General features: G+C 57.3%; 1 protein-coding gene across 1 annotated transcript in view; it reads right to left on the bottom strand.

Annotated features, from left to right (window-relative positions):
* The window catches only part of IMMP2L (inner mitochondrial membrane peptidase subunit 2), a 353,997-nt gene extending 329,120 nt beyond the window's left edge, over positions 1-24,877 (bottom strand). The window contains exons 1-3 of the mRNA XM_084897159.1: positions 24,828-24,877; positions 24,404-24,470; positions 2,322-2,458 (exon numbers count right to left, since the gene is read on the bottom strand). Of these exons, the coding sequence (XP_084753285.1) occupies positions 2,322-2,456 (135 nt within the window). The 5' untranslated portion in view covers positions 2,457-2,458; positions 24,404-24,470; positions 24,828-24,877. The remainder of the gene's footprint in view (positions 1-2,321; positions 2,459-24,403; positions 24,471-24,827) is intronic.
* Positions 24,878-25,716: the final 839 nt, after the last annotated feature.

Genomic DNA, 25,716 nt, shown 5'->3' with positions numbered 1-25,716 from the left:
TCACTTCAGACGCAGCGGGAAGTGAGCGGCTGGAGCCGGGTGGCAGCCCGGGAGCTCACTGCCAAGCAGCTTCTCCGGTCACGGGCAGGCCCCGGAAGGCAGGCGGGGGGACCGGTGGACCCCGCTGCGGGTGATCCAGAGGAAGCCCTGCCTCCCCGCTCTCTGACTCCCTCTCGCACTCTCAGGCCGGCCCTGAAGCCGAGCAGAGCGGCTGTGCGGCTGACAGAGGCCCCGGCGGTGGCAGGGGAGGGGACACGGTGCGGTGCAGGCCGGTGCAGCCACGCGGGCCGCGTGCTCCGCGAGCCCCTCCTGCTGGGAAGTCCGCGGTGATGATGGCCGAGGCCGCAGGGACCTCACTCAAACCAAGTCCCAAGGCCGGGCGATTCCGAAAGCCATCCCCGCGCCTGGCCACCCTGACAGCCCGCAGCCTGGAGCTGGAGCTGCCGGGGAATAACTGCACCCCCCCTCACACACACCCCTTCTCGCCGGGTCCCACCGTGCGCCGTCCACTCCGCTTCCTGAGTTAACCTCAGGCTGTGCCACGTGGTGGTTCCTTTAGAAAAGCAAAGGCCCGTGCCCAGGGCCAGGCAGCCAGTGGACAGGCAGGAGGCCTGAGGGCAGGGAGGGCGGGTGGACAGTCATTAGACAGTAGTTCCTACAGCGGCCATGGGGGCCCCGCGTGGCCCCACAGCCCAGTGGGCCTGCCCACGCCGCTGTCTTACAAAAGCGAATGTTGAACAATTCCTACTTCCTGCTGAATGACGCCTTAAACACCTGTTTCCATGTCTGACCTCCCTCCAAGGAGCTGCCGCTGCCCACACTGATCCTCCGGCAGACACCGCCCGGACCGTAACCGATCCTGGAACCTGAGCTACAGAAAGGGCACCGACGGAGGCTGCTCCGCACAGACGGGGCCACGTCACCAGCCACGGACCTTCCACACAGCCCTCCCGGTCCCGCCTCCTCCTCACGGGGCTCTGGGCCTCTCCTGCAACCCCTCCCGGTGTCCTCAGCACCCAACTCCTCTGGTCTCTCCTTTCCTCCCCGTCTCCCGGCATCTTGTCCCAGCTTCTGCTGGCCTGTCGCCCTTCCCCTTCAAACCACGGAGAGAAGATGCCCCAGGCATAGCGGTCTCCTGCCCTCCTGCCCTCCCCCACTCCCCATCTCCCCACTCCCCTCCTGCCCTCCTGCCCCCCATCCCCCAGGGGAACAGACCAGCAGCTCCCACCCTGCAGGAATTGCAGGCTCCCCGCCACAGAGGCGGCACGTGCCCTGGGGTGGACGGGGCCTCTAGAGACCTCCACGCTGCCAGCCGGTCTAGAACTCACATCGTTAGATGAATGTGAGGACGAGGCTTTTTCCAACATTCTGAGGAACCCCGAGTCTAAAGCACATTCAGCTCATCAAAGCTGCGCAGCAGAAAGACGCCCCCCGCCATGCTGCATTCATCACTAACCACCCTCACCCCTGCAATTTCTCCTCCTGTTCCCCCACCACACTGCATTCATCACTAACCACCCTCACCCCTGCAATTTCTCCTCCTGTTCCCCAACCACACTGCATCTATTACTGACCACCCCGTACTGGCCCGGCCGGAATGGCTCAGTGGCTGAGCACTGACCTATGAACCACTGGGTAATACAGCTCAACAGAGTGACGACTCAGACCCGTGCCCAGCCTGCATCTGCATGAATAATTTGGTCTGAAAGAGATATTTAAGTATAGATTCAGATATAAATAACTGAAATGGCTTAAAATTCCAAGCCAGATCCACAAAATACGGCGTCATTCAGTAAAATGTCTCTAGACTCTCCTTTACGCCCTGGCCGGTGCTCAGCTGGATGGAGCACCCTCCTCCCGGGCACCAACAGGTGGTGGGTTCGGTTCCCAGTCATGGCACACACCTCTGTCTCTCTCTCTCTCTCTCAATCTCTCTCTCTTTCTCTCTCTCTCTCTCTCTCAATCTCTCTCTCTCTCTCTCTCTCTCTCTCTCTCTCTCTCTCTGTCTCAAATCAATAAACTATCCAGGGGTGAAGGGAGATTTAAAAAAAACTTATTTTGAATCTCCATTTACAATTCCTAAAGAGATATATAGATAGGTAGACAGATACAGATAACAATCCGGTAATTATTTCTCTTCGCCGCTCCTCGGATTGTGACTTGCGCTGGAAAACCTTACTTAAAAAGTCAGGGAAGTTAACCTTCACTTCAAGGTCTCTCTAAGCCTCTCGGGTCCCCGCCCAGAGTGGCAGGGAGAAGCCGGTCCCCGGTGCGGGAGAAAGAGTTATGGCGCGTGTGCGGTGAGGAAGGCAGTCAGTCACCTGCATGGAGGCTCCCTCCACTCGCGCCACGCAGGCCACCCGGTCCAGGAAGGTCACGGCCACAGGCACCGCCACGAAGAAGCCTTTGCAGAAGGCCTTGATGTACCGCCTCGCCCAGCCTTGCGCCGGTGCCATACCTGCCAACACAGAGAAAAACAAGCATGAAACGAAGTATCCAGCAAGCATCAAAAGCGGTGGAAAAGAAAGACGCAAAAAACAGCCCCAGAAGAAATACGATTTTAAGGAGAAGCCACCTCAGCTCCATTTGGTTCACACACGTCCCCGTAACCACCGGAATAAACGGGACTTAAAATCCCCGAGGGGAGCGTGTTCGTTCTGGGTAACTCTTGTCAGTAGCTCAAGTCCACTTGGTGATGTCCGCGGGAAGTGTTTCCTCACAGCAACAGGGCGGAGGGAGCGTTCCAGAAGGAAACCCTGTCCTGTGGCTGAGGATTCCGATGAGACGCTGCTCGTACCCTGACCTGCTCTCTTCCACGGAATGGAAGTGTCAGTGAGACACCTCGTGGCTGCCCGGCCTCCCTTGCAGCTATGTGCCACCACGTGACTAGGTTTGATGGATGGCCTCGGAGCAGAAGTGACCTACTCCCACAGTGCACCTTACAAGGAGCATGCCCTCCCTTTCCTGTTGCTCATCTCATGACACCTGTGATAACGAGGTGGTGATAGGAGCAGGAGGGGCCTTCTCAAGTTCAAGATGGCAGCCCGGCCGGCATGGCTCAGTGGCTGAGTATCGACCTTGAACCAGGCGGTCATGGTTGGATTCCCGGCCAGGGTACCCGCCCAGGGTGCAGGCTCGATCTCCAGTAGAGGTCGGGCAGGAGGCAGCCAATCAATGATTCTCCCTCATCATTGATGGTTCAATCTTTCTCCCCCTCCCTTCCTGTCTGAAATCAATAAAAATATAATTTTTTTTAAATACACATGGCAGAGCCACAGAATAGAGTCCCAAGTCTCCAGCACCATGGAGGCCCTATAACTGCCCTGCAGCATTAAGTGAGAGACAAACCACTCTCCATCGTTTAAAAACTCTTCCTAAACACCACTGTATATTTTCTATATGAATGTACATCCTGTATAATAAAAGGGTAATATGCAAATTGGCCTTAAGAACTGGAATGGCAAGTCGCTATGATGTGCACTGGCCACCAGGGGGCAGACAATGGAGGAGCAGCTCCCTGGTGGTCAGAGCACTTCCTCAGGGGAAGCTCCACTCAGCCACAAGCCGGCTGACCGTCCCACCTCCTCAGCAGCGCTGAGGATGTCCGGCTGAGGCTTAGGCCCGCTCCCTGTGGGGAAAGAGTCTAGGACTCTAGGCCATCAGTTGGACATCCATCCTAGGAAGGACCCTCTCCTTATCTCCAGCAGACACCTGGGCCTGCACTGACAGCGACGGCCCCATCTCAGATCTCAGCCTTAACACGCCATCCATAGATTCTGCAAAAATAGTTTATCATAAAAATTAACCGGACAGGAAACAGCTTTCTGCAGAAGGAGAGAAACCCTGGAAAGCGGCCCCCATTAGCCATCAGAGGACGTAGGCTTTTGGCTGTAATAACCACGGAATCTGGATTTCCGCATTATTTCCAATTTAACTCGAACGCGTAAGTGCCATCATTAAGTGCAATTTAAGGGGACCGTGGGCTTGCTGCCAACAACGCAGCAACTGAAACTCGTGTCCGTGAAACCACCAGGCGCTTATCTGCAGCCTGAACACGGCCATGAGGGGACTTTGGACATTTCACCATGAACCTGTTCTTCCTGAGGCCAGCATATCTCCAACTGGCAAGAGATCGTATCTCCAGTATCAGAGTACTAACTGACGAGCTAAAAAAATAACAGGAAAATAAAAATACCGCGTTATGTAGCATTTAGGCTGTGTGCGACCTTGGCTTTTAAAAGAAATAATAAAAGGAGCTGTGAAAAAGCATCCTTCTCAAAAGAAAAAAAATCTCAAAACCATGCAAACGTAAAAACGAAGAAATAGGAGCGACACAGGGAAGTAGAAAGAGGGTAACGCTGAGAACCTAACACGAGAAGAGCCAAGTACACAGGGGAGAGTGTGCGCCAGGCAGCAACGGGAATGCTGGGAAAACACCCCCGGGGAGGCCACGTGGTCCGCCCCCAGCTCATCATCCAGCCTCCCAGGGTCAGCCCCGCCCCGCACCCACCTCCCGTCTGGCCAGGGCCAACATGCTTCAGACCTGTTTCCTAATTCCTTCCCCAGCAGCCCTGCTCCTCCAGTTTGTGCGAGGGCCTGCTTAGGCCTCCGCAGCCAGTGGAACAGGCATCGTGTTTTCATGAAGAAGTTGAGTTTTCATTATTAAACTTTCCCGTTTTCCTGCAAGGCTATAGCTTCGCTGTGTGAGAATAGCGCCAGCGAACAGGGCGTGGCTGTAAGATTAAGACAGTCTTGTCCCTCCACCGCCTCTGTAATGGCTGACGAGCACCCTTCATGGCCGTCATTTCCAAGGGAAAGATCATGAGTGTTTCAACCCAAAAACAGAGATGGATATAAGCTAGTTACAGTATTATATAAGGTAACTATGTTATCCTTGAATTACGTAACTTCTATTAACTGGATTTTACCACGGGTCATTTCAGGAATGCTGAATATTATAGCTGTAGCCCAGCTCCTCGGCCTGAGTAGGCAATGTTTCTAAATTTATTCTTATGTAGGCAGTAGTACAGATGTCCCCCTGCACCCAGCCCCCACCCTACCGCAGGCCTTCACCCCACTATTGTCTGTGTCCATGGGTTATGCATAGCCTATATAATAAAAGGCTAAAATGCAAATTGACCCAACAGCAGAACAACAGGTCGCTATGACATGCACTGACCACCAGGGGCTTCAACGCAGGAGCTTCCCCCAGTGGTCAGTGCACTCCCACAGAGGGAGCACCGCTCAGCCAGAAACCTGACTCACAGCTGGGGAGCAGGCCTAAGCTGTGATACTCTTGTGAAGAAGCTGTGCTATTCCCGTGTAGAAGCTGTGCTATTCCCGTGTAGAAGCTGTGATACTCCCATGTAGAAGGTGTGATATTCCCGTGTAGAAGCTGTGATATTTCTGTGTAGAATCTGTGACACTCCGGATAGAAGCTGATACTCCTGTGGAGAAGCTGTGATGTTCCTATGGAGAAGCTGTGATGTTCCTATGGAGAAGCTGTGATGTTCCTATGGAGAAGCTGTGATGTTCCCGTGTAGAAGCTGTGATGTTCCCGTGTAGAAGCTGTGATATTCGTGCAGAGCGAGCATGCACGTGATGGAACAAAAGGGAGCCGTGTGGTTTAAATGTCCCTGCACCCGCCTTGCAGGAGCCCCTCCCGATGAGGAGCCCCGCCCACATCTCCTTAAGGGCGAAGTGTGTGAGGCCGCAGAGGGTGGCCTCCCCCGCTCTCCCCGGGACCTGCTCCGAGGCAGGCCTGCACCCGCCATGGGGACAGGGCCCTGGCCGATCAGAGCCCCGCCCCGCCCCACCCCCCATGGCCAGCAGCACCTGGGCCAGGGGTGAGGAGGCCCACAGCCCTGCCTCCTACATAATAATCTGCCTGGATTAAGCCAGCAGAGGCTGGGCCCGGGTTGAAGTCTGAAGTTCAACAGCAAAAGAGATGCTGATCCCGACTGCGGCTGAGCTCCCCTGGGTGTCTGACGTGGATACGGGGGCGGAGCACGTTTAACCCACGGAGTGTGGGCAGCTCACTCTGCAGAAATAGCTAACCAGCCAGTAAGCCCAGAGAAGACCCACAGGGGGACGGATAAAGATATTAATGCCGAGGTGCAGAAATAACAAAGGGTTTGAAACAACTACCCACCATTTAGGGAGGGGGGGAGGGAATCATCCCAGAAAGATAACTTCCACATAACTCAAAGATAAGTGTAAAATTAAAACTATAAATGGAGCCCAGATGGCGTGGCTCAGTGGTTGAGCATCAACCCATGAACCAGGAGGTCACGATTCGATGCTAATCACAGAAAGAGGTCAGGTGAGGAAGAAAAGGAGCCCAAATGATGCCAGCTGTGTTTATTGGCAGCCAAAGGATTCTCCTTCATCCTACACGTTCCCGTATTGTGTAAATTCTCCATGCTGGGTGTATGTTATCGTCACCTCCTAAAGCAGATTAGCATCAGTTTTCGTCTGCTACGACAAGTATTTCTTAGATGCAAATTAGCTCAGCCCAAGCTGCCCTGCTCAGTGGTTAGAGCATTGACACGTAGACTGAAGAGTCATGGGTTCGATTCCAAGGGGACATTCCTCTGGTTGCAGGCTCCATCCCCAGCCCAGATAAGGGTGTGTTCGGGAGTCAGCCAATCTGTGTCTTTCTCACACTGATGTCCCTCTCTCCATCTCTCCCCCTCCTCCCTCCCTTCCACTCTCTCTCAAAAAACAATGGAAACATGTCCTCGGGTGAGGATTAAAATAATTGTACAATAATAAATTAATAAATAAGCAAACATAAATAAATAAAACTTTAAATTAGCTCACAGGCAGGACAATGATGTCAGTCATGCTGCTCATATGTTATTTTTGCCAGCGCGTAAAGGTTTTTTGTTTTCTTTTTTAAAATATTTTTTTATTGATTTCAGAGAGGAAGGGAGAGGGGGAAAGAGAGAGAAACATCAATGATGAGAATCATTGATCGGCTTCCTCCTACATGCCCCACACTGGGGATAGAGCCCACAACCTGGATATATGCCCTGACTGGGAATCAAACCGTGACTTCCTGGTTCAAAGGTCGAGGCTCAACTACTGAGCAACACCAGCTGGGCTAAAGGTTTTGATACCAACAAGAGCAAGTTTTCTCAGACTTAAAGGGAAAGTCTCTTTAGTGGCTTCAAGACTTCCACCACCTCCGTAAGTTACCTGAGGAGACATGCACACTATTTCTGTTTAAAATTAGGTAAAATTGGTAAGTCAACACCTGGGATCAGGTTTTTTAACTTTGATGAGATGAGTCTGTGTTAGAAGTGGATGACTTCAATGGACCCCCAACTGAAGGAGGAAAGTCAGGATTGAGGGCCGCCTGAACCACGATGCTGGGTGTGGATGCTGGTTGAGAGTTACCATTTTTATTACGATTGACTGTCATTTTCTGTGTGAGTTCTGTTTACCAAATTCCCCTGGTTTCAAATCATCTGTTCCGAGCCCTGCCTTCCTTGTGCAGGCCCTGCCCTCGCAGGATCGGAGGTTTTCCAGGAGGCAGCCAGGAGTGACAGAGAAACGCCGATGCCACTCTGTGTAAAATGCGAAGACAGAGAGAAACACCCCACGAGTCAAAAAGGAAAGGACAAGAAACATTAAACTTCATTTTAGTGCCCCACCCATTTCTAATGGGAGATGGGAAAGACAGGACGGAAGGATCTCATTGTCCTTCACGCATCGCACACATTCTCATTACACATCATCCACGCAGACACGGCCTCGCCTGCTACACGCTCACACACTGAACAAGACAGAGAACTAACCAGGCATCCACTGTGGTGATGGAGCAGGGGCTCATCCAATCAGCTCCCTGTGTGTGTGCGTGTGCACGTGTGTGTACATGTGTGTGTGCACGTGTGTGTGCCTGTGTGCGTGTGTCACAATTAGAAAGGGTGTTTACTGTTTTTCACATGGAAGAGAACTGGGAGTGGACAGTTATACTAACCCTCCATTGTCCACCAAGGCAATTCACCTGTCATCTTTCTTTAAAAAACATACACATTCTTTATTGCAGTATAACTGACATATGAAAAGCAAGCTGTACTTGATATATACGAGTTTGGAGATCAGCTACACTAGGAAACCGTCACCACAATCTGTTCCGTAAACACCCAGCACCTCCACAACCTTCCTTCCGCCCTGTTAATCCCAATAACTTTTGAACTTGGTATTTCATGGGCTGGGCTCCTGTGGGGAGTTGAGAGGAGGGTGCAATGAGGGAACCAGTTTATTCTCGGTACACTTAGGCCTGGGCAAACGTGGAGAGGGGTTGGCTGGGGGCCAGGTGTACAGGGAGATACTAATACACAGAGAGGGTCAAGGAAGAACCTTCTGGAAGCCGAGACGCAGACACCCCGAGGTGAGGACTCTGTCCCTGGGCTCCCCAGAGAGGGTGTGCTCTGGGCGGCAGAGGAGGACCAGGAGGAGCTGGGACATTGGTGATGCCGCCCACCGCCCAGGGCAGCAGCGGGAAGGAGGGCCCAGTCGGCCGGCGCTCCTGTGGCCAAACCGGGGATCTGATCGCCTAACGGTCACCGTCAGCCATGGCCCTGAGCCACCAAACCACCGCTGGCGGGCTGCTTTCCGAAAGGAGACCGTGTTACAGAGCAGTGTGACAATTATTCTGCAATAAAGTGTGTGAATAAAGTAAATTAGCCAGTGGTCATTGTAATCTAGCATAATAGCATGAAAGTATCTTACAGACGGGTGTTTAATAAAATGCAAAATATTTTAAAATAAGTGTCTGTTAGGGTCCTTCTCAGGTGGACACTGGAAGTGAAGCTTTCGGGGTACAGGCACAAAATGGCTCACTGCCTCCCCCACCCTCCCGCGCCTTCCCAAGTGCACCGGCTGCGCCGTGCCCTGCCCATCACAGCTGCCGCACACTCCACCGGGAGGTGACCGGGAATCCATCGGAAATGCAAAGCGGTGCCTCCTCCCAGCGCCTGGAGACCAGTGTCCTCCTAACGGTCCTCCGGCCGGCGGCGGTCAGCCCGGCAGGTTCACCAGGAGACAGCTGACGTGGGAACTGGCTGAACCTAGCAGTGTTTCCCAAACTTCTGACATGTGTACCCCTTCTATCATTTTCGTAACACCGAGCACCCCTCGTACTCATGAGAACGTAGAATTAGGCGCAGCTAAGCACGGTGCAGTGCATATTCCCACCAAACCCCGGTGCAACGAGTACCCCCACCAAACTCTTCCCGTGCCCCTGAGGGTGCGCGTACCACACTCTGGGGAACACTGGCAGAGGATGCGGAGACGCAGAGAAACGACAGCCGGACACAGAGGCCGAGCCGGGCCTCTCCTCGGCTCTCCTCCCGGTCAGTGGTCACGCCCTGGGCACCGGCACCCTGGACGTGGGCAGCCCACCTCCCCCCAGGAGATCCTCGAGGGATCGCGAGGGAGCCCGACCTGGGAGCCCTCTCCCCTGGGGCAGGACTAAGCGGCCGGAACAGTCCCATGAGGAAAGCAGAGGTGAGAAGGGAGCCCAACGGACCGAAGCCGGTGTTGCTCAGTGGATAGAGCGTCAGTCTGCGGACTGAAAGGTCCCAGGTTCGATTCTGGTCAAAGGCATGTGCCTTGGTTGCGGGCACATCCCCAGTGAGGGGTGTGCAGGAGGCAGCTGATCGATGATTCTCTCTCATCAATGTTTCTAGCTCTCCCTCTCCCTTCCTCTAAAAAAAAACAACAAAAAAAAAACATTAAAATATGTTTTTTAAAAAGAAGAAGGGAGGCCCCGGGGTGTCACGGCCCCCGCTCCCGGCCTCCTGCTCTGGAGAGGCTCCATCCCCACTCACCGAGCCAGGGCACCTTCCAGAAAACTCCACGCGCCCCCTCCCGGGCTGACCGACCTGCAGCGACTCCCCTTTCTAGGCGACCATGGGGTCCTCCCACTCAGCCACACGGCTCCTTGAAGAGGTCCCCGTGTTGCCACGGTGACTGCACCCAGCTGGGCGGTTTCCAGGCCCGCCCTGCTCTCCCTGGTCCCCCAGCCCTTCTCCATGCCCCCCTCCGTCCCCAGCACACTTCCCACCTGTTCTTGTCTCAGCCAACGCTTTTCTTTAATGCATTTCTACTCCTCTCGGAGAGGAAAAGAGAGGGAGAGAGAGAGACATCAGCGATGAGGCCCGGGGACGGGCTGCCTCCTGCACGCCCCGCAGTGGGGATCGAGCCCACAGCCCAGCAGGTGCCGTGACAGGGAATGGAACCACTGACCTCCTAGTTCAGCAACCACTGAGCCGCCACACCAGCCAGGCGGGCCAGCTCTTACCACCTGCCAGGCTTGCTGAGCTGTCACTCCATGCCTAAGGTGACCAGACTCCCCGCTTTAGGCGGGACAGTTCCGATTTTTAACCATTTGTCACTTTTTAAAACACCGCGAGACACGGGGCAAATTGTTAAAAATCAGGACTGTCCCACCAAAAGCAGGACGTCTGGTCACCTTACCCATGCCCCCTGGGGGGTCCCACACCCTCCGCCCCGCGTGGCGCTGGTCACACCGGCCCTCACCCACCTCCAGGCGCCGCGCCTTCTCCTGTGGGTCCGCCGCTTGCTCGCCGGCCGGAGGGAGTCCCTGTTCGTCTCACTGAGGCAGTGACTCAGTCCCTTCCCATTACCACTAACAGGAGGGTTCCATTCGGCAAGCTGACCTCACACGTTCCTGCGCGTGTACACTAGCCATGTCCCACTCGGAACGTGATGGACGTGGTGAGGCGTGGACGGAGGGCAAGGCCCGGCCCAGCCACGTGCAGCAGGCCGTGCCGTGTGAGTGCACGTGAAAGCGCACGTGTGCGTGGTGCCTGCGTCTACCCGCTGTCCCCGGCTCCCGTCCGATGCTGGTACTTGCAGGTGCAAACACTTGAAGAAAGTGGCTGGTAAACTGTGTGTGTGCACTGCGGCTAGCAAGAACAGTGTGTGTGCACAGGACCGGCAAGAACAGTGTGTGTGCACAGGAAAGACCAGCAAGAACTGTGTGTGTGCACAGGACCAGCAAGAACTGTGTGTGTGCACAGGAAAGACCAGCAAGAACTGTGTGTGTGCACAGGACCAGCAAGAACTGTGTGTGTGCACAGGAAGGACCAGCAAGAACTGTGTGTGTGCACAGGACCAGCAAGAACTGTGTGTGTGCACAGGACCAGCAAGAACTGTGTGTGCACAGGAAGGACCAGCAAGAACTGTGTGTGTGCACAGGAAAGACCAGCAAGAACTGTGTGTGTGCACAGGACCAGCAAGAACTGTGTGTGTGCACAGGACCAGGAAGAACTGTGTGTGTGCACAGGACCAGGAAGAACTGTGTGTGTGCACAGGACCAGCAAGAACTGTGTGTGTGCACAGGACCAGCAAGAACTGTGTGTGTGCACAGGAAAGACCAGCAAGAACTGTGTGTGCACAGGAAGGACCAGCAAGAACTGTGTGTGCATGGTGACTAGTGAGCGGTTGGTGGGCCTTCTCCTCGGCAAAGCAGAGCACACCCAGGCCTGAGCCAGCAGAGACGGAACGGGTGTCACCCCCTCCACTAGAGGCCCCGGGACTCCTCTTTCCCCGGTGACAGCGTGCTTTCGGGAGGCGGCAGCTCGTTTCCCTGGAGCCGCGGCGTGTGGCTCTGCAGTCTGTGCTCCGGGCCCTGAGCAGCGCGGGGCCCGGGGAGCTGCCGGCAGCGGGCAGAGCTGGGAGCCGGGCCGGGCTTCCCTCGGTGCCACGCCGCTGTCCTCTGCTCCCGTCCCTGTTGTCCATCGTCGCGTTGCAAAAGAGACTTCTTAGTTTGACGGAGGAAGGCTTCCCTCCGTCAGACTAAGAAGAGAGCGATCAAGGAAAGGCTGAAGCCACTGCCTCCAGGAGCCCCTGTGGACAGAGGCCCCGCTGTCCATCCGAGCCCCGCCGCCTTCGGCTCCTGTTCAGCTGAAGCTCACGCCGTCAGATTCCATCCCATTAAACACCAGTCAAGAGCAGGGCAGGCCAGCCCTAGCCAGTTTGGCTCAGAGAATAGAGTGTCGACCTGCAGACTGAAGGGTCCGAGGTTCGATTCCAGCCAAGGGCACATGACCGGACTGTGGGTTCGATCCCCAGTACAGTGTGTGCAGCCAACCAATAATTCTCTCTTATCATCAGTGTTTCTATCTCTCCCTCTCTCCCTTCCTCTCTGACATCAATAAAAAAATATATATTTTTTAAAAAAAGAGCAGAGCAGGCCCTCTGAGAGCCAGCATTGTCACTCCCTAAGCCCGTCTCCCCTGCTCGAGGCCACACCCCTTCCCGCTCAGTGTGAAATCAGAAAACTGCGCTTCAAGCCCTGGCTCTGCCCGTGGCGAGGCGACCAACTTCCATTGTGTAGCCCAGCGGTCGGCAAACTCCTCAGTCCACAGAGCCAAGTCTCAACAGGACAACGACTGAAATGTCTTTGGAGAGCCAAATGTTTTTTGGGTTTTTTTTTGTTTTGGTTTTTTTTGTGTTTTTTTTTTAATATATGTTATTGATTTTTTTATAGAGAGGAAGAGAGAGGGATAGAGAGTTAGAAACATCGATGAGAATCATTGATCAGCTGCCTCTTGCATACCCCCTACTGGGATTGTGCCCACAACCAAGGTACATGCCCTTGACCGGAATCGAACCCGGGACCTTTCAGTCCGCAGGCCGACACTCTATCCACTGAGCCAAACCGGTTTCGGTGGAGAGCCAAATGTTTTAAACTTAAACTTCTCCTAACGCCACTTCTTCAACATAGACTCGCCCAGGCGAGCCACACTCAAGGGGCCAAAGAGCCGCATGTGGCTCGCGAGCTGCAGTTTGCCAACCACTGGCGTAGACTACCTCCCTCTCCGGTCTTAGCTCCGCCCACCTATGACTCTGAGCTACCTTCAGGCCTTTGCCTTTTACATCCGAATCCCAGGGACTGGCCCTTCCTCCCAGGCTCACCGTCCACCACCATCGCACCCGTGCTCCAAGCCTCTCTGCCCGCTGCCCCAGTCAGCCTACTCCGGAAACGGGGCTCCCTCCTGGTGCTCACACTGCTACAGGCCTAGGCTGACCTTGACTTCATGCCTGTGTGCACTCCACACACACACACACACACACACACACACACACACACATTCACACACATACACATACACATACACACACATACACACTCACACACATGCACATATACACACATACACACACTCACACACACACACACGTCGAGGGGCTGGGTGGACAGGACAGGTCACACACACTTTGGAAATTCCTGCCTCCAGCATCCAGGATCAGCAGCCTGCCTGCCAATGGGCACCAGGAATATTAAATGGAACTAAACTGTTTTCATCTGGTCAGCAAATAGGTGTGTGTGTGTGTTTTTGTGTGTGTATTTTTTTTTCCAACTTAACAGCTCGGTGGCCCTGAGAATTATCCCCTGGTCTTCTCAACTCTGTAAAGAACATATTTCTTTTATTGTCTCCTCAACATCGAGTGATATTAGAAAACACCGCAATGGTGGTTACAGTAAATGGCTTAGAAAGGAAATCCGCAGTTTTGATAGATGTTAGGGACTACATGAGCCAGATAGAAGCATGTGAGCCATACGGAAACTCAAAGCCAGTCAAATGAACAGCCACCCGCTCTGAATGATGAAGGTCCCAGAACCCAGTGCAGCTGTGCTCTGCAAGACGCCATCCTCCAGACCCTTCCCGGCCGGGCCATCTGTCAGCCAGCTCGTTACAGAGAGAGGGGCAGTACCCCTCTGCCCGCCCGTCCGGCAGGAAGCACACCGCGGAACCACAGTAACCCGTCCGTCTAGAAGGATCTGCGAGGGACTGGATCCGCAGGGAAGCTGAAAATGTCACTCCTCCCCGGCCAACATCGCACCTCGGCTTTGCCACAACAGGGGTGCTAACTTCATACAAATAGTTAAGTCTCAGTGGATGTTCTGAGATTTTATCTCATTTTTGTTTATAAAGATAGACTGATGGGCCACTCCCAAAATCAGTCAAAGAGGTACCCTTCCGCAAATGGCCAAGTCGATAAGCTCTGAGAGCAGCAGGATGGGCAGAGAGAAAATGCAGGGAGGCCAGCAAAGGCGCCGAAGGAGACGCCTCGCACACAGAGCCTGCCGGGCGGCCCGGGCACTGCGTGTGCTCTGCCGCAGCCGGGGAGCCTGGGGTACCATGTCCGTGGGGTTCTGTAGTAAACATGTTGTGCTCCACTGGGGGGGGGGGGGCTTTAAAACCATGGTCTCCGTGGCAGGGAGGCGGGTAGAGTGGGCTTCGTTAGAGCAGAGAAGCACGGCCAGATGGGAACGTGGGGGGGCGGGGGGAATGGCGCACACACACTCTAAGGGCCACCGGCTTTTGGCAGGGGGTGTGTACAGGGAACCGGAGAACAAGAGGGCACCACCTGCCTGGTAAGCGGCAGACATGGACCAGAGGAGCCCGAGGGGCTGACACCCCATTAGACAGGAGCAGGCCTGGGGGGAGGGGCTGCAGGCAGAAACTCCCCAGGCGGAAAGCCTAGCAAGGAGCAACTCGGGGGAAAACAGGAGTCTCGCCCCCCAGTGACCTTTCCTCCATGTCACTGCCCTGTGGTTTGGACCTGATCCTTCACGTGGATAGTCATGTGATTTAGGATGGTCATGTGATTTAGAATCCCTGAAGAGAGCATCTGCCTCGGTTTATTCCAGCTCCCGGCCAGGGAAGCAGGAAGCCAGGCCAGTGCCGCCTCGGCTGCCCCCACACCAGCCGCACTGGGTGATGAGCCCCTGCCCGGCACCAACCAATCAGTGCACACCCCGACCCTGAACTGAATATTCTAGTAAGGCTCCCTGAGACTCCCTCAGCGTGCCACCTGCAAGAGAGAAATAGGCTCAGGTCAAAGGGCCCGCCCACACGCTCCCTCCGGGAGCAGGCCCCTGCCTCTCCCCGGCAGGTAGGTACCCCCAACCTCTCATGGACCCCATGAGACTCCAGCCAGGGGAGCAGCGGGCAGCCACAGCTCCTCCCGGGCCAATCCCCGAGCCTGTCTCCAAGGCCCCCTTTCTCTGGCGTCCTCTTCCCTTTGCCATCCCCACCTCCGACCCCTTCTCCTTAAATCCCGATTTTCCTCATTCGCAGTCTGTGAAGCCTGCCCTTAACATTTCACACCCCAAACGGGACAAGAGACAAGTCAAGTAGGAAAAAGAGAAAGGCCCTTCAGTTGGTCTCTTTCCCCCGCTCCCCATATATGCACAGCCAATGGACACAAGACACTGGGATTCGTGATGAGGGCAGGCGATGGGCTAGAGGAGGCTGGGGAAGGTCTGTGGGGCGGGGGGAAAGGAGATACATGTACTACTATATGTAATAATTTAAACAATAAAGTAAATTTAAAATAAATAAGAAAGAAAAAGAGAAAACCCCCAAGCCTCTCTCTGATTCTGAACAAAGATGCCTGCACACACACACATAATTAATCTTCTTAAAACATGTGAGTCCCCAGTCAAAAGCTCTTCCGTCCTCCCCTCCCTATTTATAGTCTCATATTTAGGTCATTCACAATCTAACCTCAATGTATATGTCCCACAGCCCCTTCCTGTAGCCAACCAGTGTCTCACGGGTCCTGGACTTGGGAACCGGGGCCAACCCTGGATCTCCGCTCCAGCTGCACCTGACGTTGTGAGTGTTCTTCCCTTTCTCCGGAGGCCAGTCCCAGGTGCCCTCTCTGCCCTCTCCCGACCCCTCAGAATCCCACGGATTCGGGGGCTGTTCCGTGAGGCCGGAGCAGCACAACGGGAGACGGATGAGGACACCCAGTGGCCGTGTGCGGTGGGAGGTCCCAGCGAGGAATTCAGCCTGGAAGCAGCCATGACCTCTAACCTTCAGCTGTCCCCAGCCAGCTAGGAGATGTGGCCCAGGTTTGTTCTTCTCGTTGTTTCGTTTTTTAATGAAACAAAGGTCCAGGCAAGTAAGAACTCACTGTCTCTAAGTCAGTCTGATTGGAGTGGAGAGAGCTGAGGCTGAGAAAAGAGGAGAATGCTGGCGAGGTGAACAGGGCCAGTCAAACGGGTCATTTAGGCCAATTTCAGCAAGTTTCCGCCTTCACCCAAGGGCAGTGTAAGCCAGAGCCACGGGAAGCCAAGGGGAGCCAGTGCCTGAAGAATGCGACAGCCGAAATCGGTGTGGCTCAGGGGATAGAGCGTCGGCCTGCGGACTGAAAGGTCCCAGGTTTGATTCCGGTCAAGGGCATGTATCTTGGTTGTGGGCACATCCCCAGTAGGGGGTGTGCAGGAGGCAGCTGGTCGATGCTTCTCTCATTGATGTTTCTAACTCTCTATCCCTCTCTTCCTCTCTATAAAAAATCAATAAAATATATTAAAAAAAAAAAAAAAGAACAGGCCAGAGGTCACTGACTACAGCCCAGAGCAGAGCCGGCCCTGACATGTCCCGACTTGAAACTGATTCCAATGCAAACACGTCTGCTTCCCCGAGGGGCCGGCGTGGGGCAGCCGGGGGCAGAGCTGCAGGAAGACGGACGGGAAGAGGGCAGGGGCCGCTCTGCTTTGCCTGAGGGCTTCGTGTGAGGAGCAGCTCCGGCAGCTTGAACTGCCCACACCCCGAGCAGCGGAAGGCGAGGCTGCTGATGCTGAGAGGCCGGAGCTGACTCTGCTGTTTCCATCCACTTAAACCCCAGCCGGAGCTGCACGCCCTCCACAGACTGAGCCTGTGCCCCTCACCCACCTGCTTCGTCCCCACCGCCTGGGAAAGAAAACCCGGCTGTGTCCTCCCCGTTCGGTGCTCGGTGCCGGCCTGCTGGCTTCTACGCGGCTGCCATGAAGACACGTTGTCCAAACACACACATTGGGAAAGTTCTCTGGAACGGGTGGTAGGTGTTCCTCTCCATCCTCAAGACCCTGTCAGGTGACGCCGCCCAGGACGCATGCGGACCGTCCCTGGTTCGGGGTGACAGCTCCCCTTCGGGGCCGGTGGAGGCACAGCCGTCCTCACAGCCCTGGCCACAGGCAGGCCATCGTCCTGCCCGTGGCAGCGGCGTGCATTGTGAAGGTCACAAAAGCAGCTCAAAAAGTCAAGGTTGCAACAGACTAACGGTGTCAACAGGACTGAACAAAAAGGACTTATATTTCGAACAAAGAGCTGTGGCGAAGTCTCAAGCTCAGAAATGTAAAGCATTCTCCCTCTGGCGGGCAGCAGTATGTTGCTTAACTAGAGGGACATCGGGATTGGAACTAGAAGGACGTTTGATATATCACCTGCCTCAGGGTTTCAACCAGAGGGTTCTCTCTCTTCCCCCAGGAACCTGCTACGTAACCCTACCCCTGCCCTCGTGACCCCCACGCCCCACTCCGCCCCTCCACCGAGGCCGTCAGGAGAGCTGTACGCCCTTCCCATCTCTTCCCATGGCCCTCGCGGCCGTCAGCAGGCTGTAGGACCCGGGCTTTGCTCCCCACGCACAGGCCATCATGTGTGTCTGACTGTGCAGCCCTGGCCTGGCCTCCGTGCTCTGGAAGGATTGGAATCTCAGGCTGACCCCAAAGTAACACATGTGACAGGAGCCAGCCCCACAGGCAGAGCATCTCCAGGTGTGTGCACACCTTCCATCGGAGACGCGGCGGCTAGATCAATGACACGTCCCAGATAAAGAGAAGCCTTTTATTTCTCAGACACGGGCACAGCTAACCCCTCTTTCAGCAGGACACAGGCCCTCGCATGGCATTTCCTTCCATGTTGTCTCCTTAGGACATTGGTGAGACGCCCATATCAATTAGTCTTTCAGAAAACTGGTTTCGCTTTACGTCGTTCGACTCAGTTCCAGAAACCTGCCAACGGGGGTAAGTTGCCTTCTTAACCCCAAATCATTACTCCCCTTAATTGCTTGTCTACACACACAAAAAAAAAACAAAATTTTAATTTAAAAAATTTTAGAGTTGAAGACAGGAACCCAGTATGACTCGTTGACCAGATAATTCCTTACACTTCTTTACAATGGGTTCCACTAACACAGGATTCTTACAAACAGCTCGTCCTGTCCTCAGATATAACCTATGAAGTACATACCTTCCTTCTCCCGCAGTCCCTGCACCCTCTCCGTCCCCTCCCCCCCCCCCCCACATCCACCCTGCCCGTCCCCACACCCTCCAGGGCTCACTCGGCCTGGGAGGGAAGCGGACTCTGACTTAGCTGTCCCTCTCCTCACTCCTGACTTTGCCCTTCACACTCTGACGGGCCTGCAGAGTCTCAGGACACACTGCTCTGAGGAAACCACACAGCCACCCACGATGGCAGCTCCTTGTCAGCACACACTCAGCCACTGCTCAAGGCCCACCCCACCCCACCCCCCCGAACCCCCTCCCCTGGCGTCTCCGTGGGGATCCAGAGCTACTGGAGCCTTCCCCTGCAGGGCTCTCATCGGGGCGAATCGCCTGGCAGACAGACGTGTGGGGCGCGGCCACAGTGTCTGGACAGGTCCCAGCCTCCGACTGAGGGGTGGGCACAGTCCTCTCATGGCCACGGGCAAGTCCCAGCCTGGAGGGCAGGGCCTCCCCGCACCATGATAGCCAACAGCTGTGGTTGTGAGCTTGAACCTGTGGTCGGAACACTGGCCCCACGTGCCTGAGTGATGTGGGCTTGATGGAGTTCAGGTGCATGTAACTGAGTGGGATTGAAACCCACGCTGACCACGCCCTTCCTGTGCCTCCTGCAGACTGGCTGTAAAATAAAGGCACGGCTGGTGGGCGCGGGCGCTGTCTCTCTCCATCCGGAAGCAGCGTCCCACCGAGACCCAGCTTCCATTCTCTCGTCTGTCTGTTCTAGGCCTTTCGGCCACCCCCCTCAGGGTCACCCTTGGCCGTGCTGGCGCGGCACAGCGATGTCTACTGTCCTACTAGCCCAGTGGTCGGCAAACTCTTAGTCCACAGAGCCAAACACCAACAGTACAACGATTACCGTATTTTCCGGCGTATAAGACGACCCCCTAATTTTACAGTTAAAACCTAGGTTTAGGCCTATATTTGCTGTATAAGACTACCCCCCACTTCCGAGGCAACACCAGTTCTTTTTTTAATAGACCGCCGCTCTGACTCTGGCAAATCTGAGCAGGCTTTTTACTAGAACACAGTGTCGTCTTAGACGCCAGAAAATACGGTAAAATTTCTTTTGAGAGACACATTTTTTTAAAACTTAAATAGACTCGCCCAGGCCGTGGTATTTTGTGGAAGAGCCACACTCAAGAAGCCAAAGAGCCACATGTGGCTCGCGAGCTGCAATTTACCGACCACGATACAAGGCTATAAACTCCTTGACCAAGGTCAGTGATTTTTCACCTTCATATCTAGCTCACTGCACACAGTATACAGTGCAAAAAAAGAAAAAATTAAAGCCCGGCCGGCGTGGCTCAGTGGTTGAGTGTCGACCTATGAACCAGGAGGTCACGGTTCGAGTCCCGGTCAGGGCACAGGCCCGGGTTGTGGCCTCCATTCCCAGGAGGGCGTTCTCTCTCTCCCTCTCCCTCCCTCTCTGCAATCAATAAAAATAGGGTTTGTTTGTTCTTTTAATTAAAGAGGAATGAATCAACTCTAGGACAATGAAAGGGCACAAAGACAGCCGCTGGACTCTGAGTAGAGGAAATCCAGATCCTAAGGAAGCACACTAAGCCCCACCCACAAAAAGAAAAAAGAAAAAGAAGAAAGAAACGCAGAGCTGTTCAGGCGGCATGCAGTGATAAGAGAAAAAGCTGATCGACCATCGGACCGCGCAGGCAGGCAGGGGAGGTCAGAGTCTGCGCAGAGCAGCTGACTGAGGCCAGAGATGAAGGGGCTCTTCCTAAGGGGAAGGAATTCATGGCCGCCGTTCGCCCCGGACTGAGCCAGAGCCCGGACCTTCCCCTCCGCTCCCACCCCTCCCCTCCGCCTGCTCCCCTCACCCTCCCCGCCCCACAGCCAACAGCAGGTCCCACGGGAGTCCCCTCGTGGGCACGGCCTGTCCTGGCCCGGGGAGGGGGGTGTCTGGGATGTAAGAGATGGGGAGTCTCTGTTCTGGTAGCAAAGACCTGGAGGCCAGAACACTGAACGATCCTGAGGACTATCTGTCCCCCACAGCATGCGGCTGGGCAGGCGCTCACCCCGACAGTGACCGCGGGGAGGGACCCCCTCTCCAGAGGAGAACCGTGTGTCCAGGACCGCACGGCAGGGCCGTGACACAGCCTCCCGAACCCGGGGAGGCGGCCTCCAGAGCGACAGCCCTGGCCTCGTACCAGGAGGGGGGACAGAGGGGACGCGGGCCCGCCGTTCTGGCCGGATCTCAGAACACACAAACCCGCCCCCCCCCCCCCCGCACCTGCCGGGACTGCGGGGCGGGGCTGTGGGGCTCCAGCTGGACAGCTAGAGCCATTTGTCACCTGGCCCCTACCCCGATCATTACAAACCAAAATGAACTTCAACGCAGTTTTGGATCACAAAGGGTCCTTAAAGGAGGCTTTCCTTTGAGAATATTTTCCTTACACACACACACACACACACACACACACACAATAAAAAATCACAAAGGACAGAACGACCCCGCCTGGGAGAGCCGCGGCCTGGCGGACCCCGGGGGGCACACCGGCCTGTGGGCCGCTCACAGGGGCTGTGGTCGGAACAAAGCGCCATCCTCAGCCGCAGGCGGGAACCGAAGAGGCAGGTGCCACCCACCAGGCACGCGGCCGCCAGGCCTGCCATCCACCGACAGCACACCCTCCTCTGCCCGCGCCCGGGAGCTGCTGTGAACCAGCCTGGGGGCCGCCCCCTGGCACGGGAGAGGGTGAGACACACTACCTGCTGCTGAGCTGTTACTAAACCACCGCCAGCACAACCGTGACGCTCGGACACGAAGCACCTGCGTTTCTGTGTACAGCCCACTGGCCACAGCCCTTCCTGAACCGGAAAGGAAACCCCGGCTCTCCCACTCAGCATGGTGCAGCGGGATGTCTCCTTGCTGGGGAGCAGTCAGAGCTTCTGAAACACAGACTGAAGCCCTCCCCTCCTCTCCCCCCCCTTAGCTGTCCCTCTCCTCCCTCTGCTGTGTGCCCTCCCCCCCCTTAGCTGTCCCTCTCCCCCCCCTGCTGTGTGTGCCCTCCCCCCTTAGCTGTCCCTCTCCCCCCCCTGCTGTGTGCCCTCCCCCCCTTAGCTGTCCCTCTCCCCCCCCTGCTGTGTGCCCTCCTCCCCCCCCTTAGCTGTCCCTCTCCCCCCTCTGCTGTGTGTGCCCTCCCCCCCTTAGCTGTCCCTCTCCCCCCTCTGCTGTGTGTGCCCTCCCCCCCTTAGCTGTCCCTCTCCCCCCCCTGCTGTGTGTGCCCTCCCCCCTTAGCTGTCCCTCTCCCCCCCCTGCTGTGTGTGCCCTCCCCCCCTTAGCTGTCCCTCTCCTCCCCCTGCTGTGTGTGCCCTCCCCCCTTAGCTGTCCCTCTCCCCCCCCTGCTGTGTGTGCCCTCCCCCCTTAGCTGTCCCTCTCCTCCCCCTGCTGTGTGTGCCCTCCCCCCCTTAGCTGTCCCTCTCCCCCCCTGCTGTGTGTGCCCTCCCCCCCTTAGCTGTCCCTCTCCCCCCCCTGCTGTGTGTGCCCTCCCCCCCTTAGCTGTCCCTCTCCCCCCCCTGCTGTGTGCCCTCCCCCCCCTTAGCTGTCCCTCTCCTCCCCCTGCTGTGTGTGCCCTCCTCCCCCCCCTTAGCTGTCCCTCTCCCCCCCCTGCTGTGTGCCCTCCCCCCCTTAGCTGTCCCTCTCCCCCCCCTGCTGTGTGCCCTCCCCCCTTAGCTGTCCCTCTCCTCCCCCTGCTGTGTGTGCCCTCCCCCCCTTAGCTGTCCCTCTCCCCCCCCCTGCTGTGTGTGCCCTCCCCCCCTTAGCTGTCCCTCTCCCCCCCCTGCTGTGTGTGCCCTCCCCCCCCCCCACCTTAGCTGTCCCTCTCCTCCCCCTGCTGTGTGTGCAGGGCTGTGGAGCGAGTCATGTGACGGGGGACTTTGAGCCGCATCAGGGGTCAGGCCTCCCAGGGGAATTCTAGGATCAGCTGTGAAAATGCAAAACCCAAGAGGCTGAGCGCCTTAGGAAAGTTAAATACTAGAACAGGCCTAAGATGTGAAGGGTGACCAGAGAGACCCCGGGCGGGAAGGGAACGGCAGTGGCTGTGCACACGCCTAGTAGTTCTGCTCACTGCTGCTTTGGCAGACCGCAGTTCGGGAGCACAGGGTTACCAGGCCCGAAGGGCAGAGCTGACAAAGCCAGAGCCAGGGACCAGGCTACGTCTGAGAGACGGGCTGCAGCCCCAGCGGGTTCGCTCAGTGGTGGGAGCGTCAGTTGAGGACTGAAGGTCTGGGGTCCCGTCTGGTCAAGGGCACAGAGTTTGGTTGCAGGCGCTGGGTGTGGTGGGAGAATGTGGGAGGCAGCCAGTCCCTGTGCCTCTCTCACAGGGATGTTTCTCTTTCCCCCTCCTCCTCTCCCCCCACCCTCTGTGTGTGTGTGTGTGTGTGTGTGTGGGTGTCTCCTCCCTTCCACCTTCTCTGAAAACCAATGGGGAAAAATACCCTCGGGGGAGGACTAATAAAAATAAATAAAGACCTATACGTAAAAGGCATGCTACTTCTACTTGAGGATTTAGAGCGAAACAGGAATGGTGGCCAACAGCCAGAAATGCGGAGACAAAGGGCAGAAATTTAGAATTCTGCCCAATAGAAATACACGATTGGGAAATGAAAAGCCGAAGCAATAGATCAGCCCACACTGCTGACAGCGGCATGCGAGAGGGAGCTGCAGGGAGCCTCGCTTCCTACCTTTTATATCCTCGCAAGTTTCCGTCACTTTTTTAAGCCTTTGTGACCGGAAAAGTCTCCTTTAACACTGGGATGAAAAACCAGGGCCAGGGACGGAGGCCCACAGGAGTGAGCGCCCCGCGCGCACCGGCCCTGCACCGGCCCGCGGCCTCCCTCGTCCCCGGAGGGAGAAGCCAGCTCACCGGTCTACGGTCGGTGACGCAAGGAACTGCCCACACTGCCCACACTGCCCACCCTGCCCACCCTGCCCACACCGCCCACGCCGCCCACACCGCCCACCCTGCCCACACCGCCCACCCTGCCCACACCGCCCACACCGCCCACACCGCCCACACCGCCCACCCTGCCCACCCTGCCCACACCGCCCACGCCGCCCACGCCGCCCACGCCGCCCACCCTGCCCACACCGCCCACCCTGCCCACACCGCCCACACCGCCCACACTGCCCACACTGCCCACCCTGCCCACACCGCCCACACCGCCCACACCGCCCACACTGCCCACACCGCCCACACTGCCCACACTGCCCCGCCAGGACAGAGCTATGACAGACAGGCCCCGGGAGGCAGGACGGGGCACGCCCGCCCGCCCACCAGCCCGCCAGCAGGACCAGAACCAGAACCAGAGGCTGGGACCCTGACACAGAGCCGGTCAGAAAACCCCCGAGAACTGGCGAAGGCTCCACCCCGAGCCATCTCGCCGGTGTCCGCACCCCATCAGCCTGCTCATCAACCGATAAAAAACCCGTTGAATCCTTGAGGGAACCCATCGTCAATTAGACAACTATTCCGAGTTTTCAAAAGGTCGATGCCGTGCTCACCGGCCCTGTGACCCCAATACAAAGCCAGGTGCAGGCCAGGCAGCTCTGCCCTTTGGGCCTGGTAACAGTCCCGCGTGGGCATCTCCCGTGTGGGTGTCTCCAGGTGGATATGCCGCCGTGTGGCTGTCTCCGTGTGGATGTGTCCTGTGTGGGTGTGTCCCGTGTGGGTTTCCCATCCGTGCTGGTGGCTCACGGAACATTAATTCAAACCCTTGGCTTATTTGGGACCGAGGGGTGCAGGGTGCTCCCGCCCTCCGGGAGCGGCCGGTTCCATGTCACCAGCAGAAGAGGCTGGGCAGTGAGGTGTGGGTGCTGGAAAAGGGACCCCGCTGACCACACAGCGCCCCCAGGGCTCCCGGTGCTGTTCGCAGCTTTCCGGGGGAGAGCATGCTGGCCAGGGGCCTCCCGGCACAGGCCGGCCCACGGCTCCTCCGGGTGAGCGGGGAGATGCCCCCGGACACATTCACGCTGTGCTTGGGGGTCTGCAGGGTTTGCACAGGGGCCCCCTCAAAACGCAAAGGTCCTTGGGAGGGACCGTTCGTCACTGGGGGAACTGGCCCTTTAACAGCCGAACCCCAGAGGTGCGAGGCCGGCGCGGGAGGAGTGCAGGGTCAGGGCCGGCCGCCAGCCCCGCTGGGCCCCTGGGCGCTGGGCCCTGGAGACCTCCGGCCGGAAGGTGCCCCGGCGCCGGGAACACGTGGACGCGGGCCCCGGGTCCCGGGCAGGGGCCGGGGTCCAGGCCGGTGCCGGTGTCCGGGCGCCCAGCCCCCTCCAGCCCTGCCGCCCTTACTCACCCTTTCTCCCGCTCCTCCTCGGCGAGAAGGGCTAAGTGGCTATTTTGTGCCCAATTTGGCCAAAACCCTAAAAGTAAACACGACAGAGACAGACACGTGTTTTAAGATCCTGGTGCCGAGCCTCCGGGGCTCCCACCCCCGCCCCCAGCTCCAGGCGGGGCGCCCCCACCCCCGCCCCGGACTTGGGGCGCCTTGTCCCCCTGGGGGCTCGGATCGCCCCGAGCGGCCGGGGAGCAGGCGGCAGCAGGGGCGGCCTCCGACCGGCACACACGCCGCCCCGATCCCGCCGCCCGCGGCCCCGCCGCCGCCCCGGGAGGGTCCGGGTCCGGGTCCGGGTCCGGGGACCCGGCGGCGGCGGCGCCCGGACCCCCGCACCGGTTTCAAGGCCCCCCGCCCGCCGCCGGCGCCCGCCCGCCCTCCGCACCCGCAGCGCAGCTCCGCCTGGAAGGCCCGCTGGCCCCGCCCTCCGCCGGCGGTACGGTCCGCCCTCCGCCGGCGGCAGGCCCCGCCCCCGGCGCGGGGCGGCAGCGCGAGGCCCCGCCCCTGCCGGGTGGCGGCCAAAACCCGGGCGGAGTTTACGACGGATCACGACAGGTCGTTCAGCGAGCGGTTGCCCTGCGCTTAGTCTAAACGCGGAGGCACTCCAGGCCCAGAGGCTGGGGAGCCCGGGTTTTAGGGTTGGCACCGGGACCCCCGGCTGCTCTGTGCACGCGGCAGTGGCTGAGCTCCCCTCCCCCGCCCCCGCGGTCCATGCACACAGCCGCGGACGGTGTACACAGGCAGCCCGTGCACACAGCAAGACAGTGCACACAGGCAGCAGTCCATGCACACAGCCGGCAGCCCGTGCACACAGCCGGCGGGCCGTGCACACAGGCAGCAGTCCGTGCACACAGCCGGCAGCCCGTGCACACAGCAGACAGTGCACACAGCCGGCGACCCGTGCACACAGGCAGCCCATGCACACAGCAGACAGTGCACACAGCCGGCGGGCCGTGCACACAGCAGACAGTGCACACAGCCGGCGGGCCGTGCACACAGCAGACAGTGCACACAGCCGGCGGACCGTGCACACGGGCAGCAGGACAGGCGCTTGGCTGGAAAAACTAAATCGCCTTCCTGACCCCTGGTCCTCGTGATGTCCATTTTCTCCCTTAATTTAGTTTTCACCTTTTTTGCAATTTATGGATTAAATTAGAAATGTAACCACCCCGGCACCTGTAACATACAATCCTGGAGAGAAGCGCCTACGTAGAGAAGCAGCCGAAGGGAAACGGCTCAGAACATTTGGGAAGATGGAAAAGTTAGGGAGCCGG

This window comes from Pipistrellus hanaki (genome assembly GCF_964339955.1).
Source record: "Pipistrellus hanaki genome assembly, chromosome: 10".
NCBI lineage: Eukaryota > Metazoa > Chordata > Mammalia > Chiroptera > Vespertilionidae > Pipistrellus > Pipistrellus hanaki.
The sequence above is the reverse complement of the archived record's forward strand: the minus strand, read 5'-3'. Positions and strand labels throughout refer to the sequence as shown.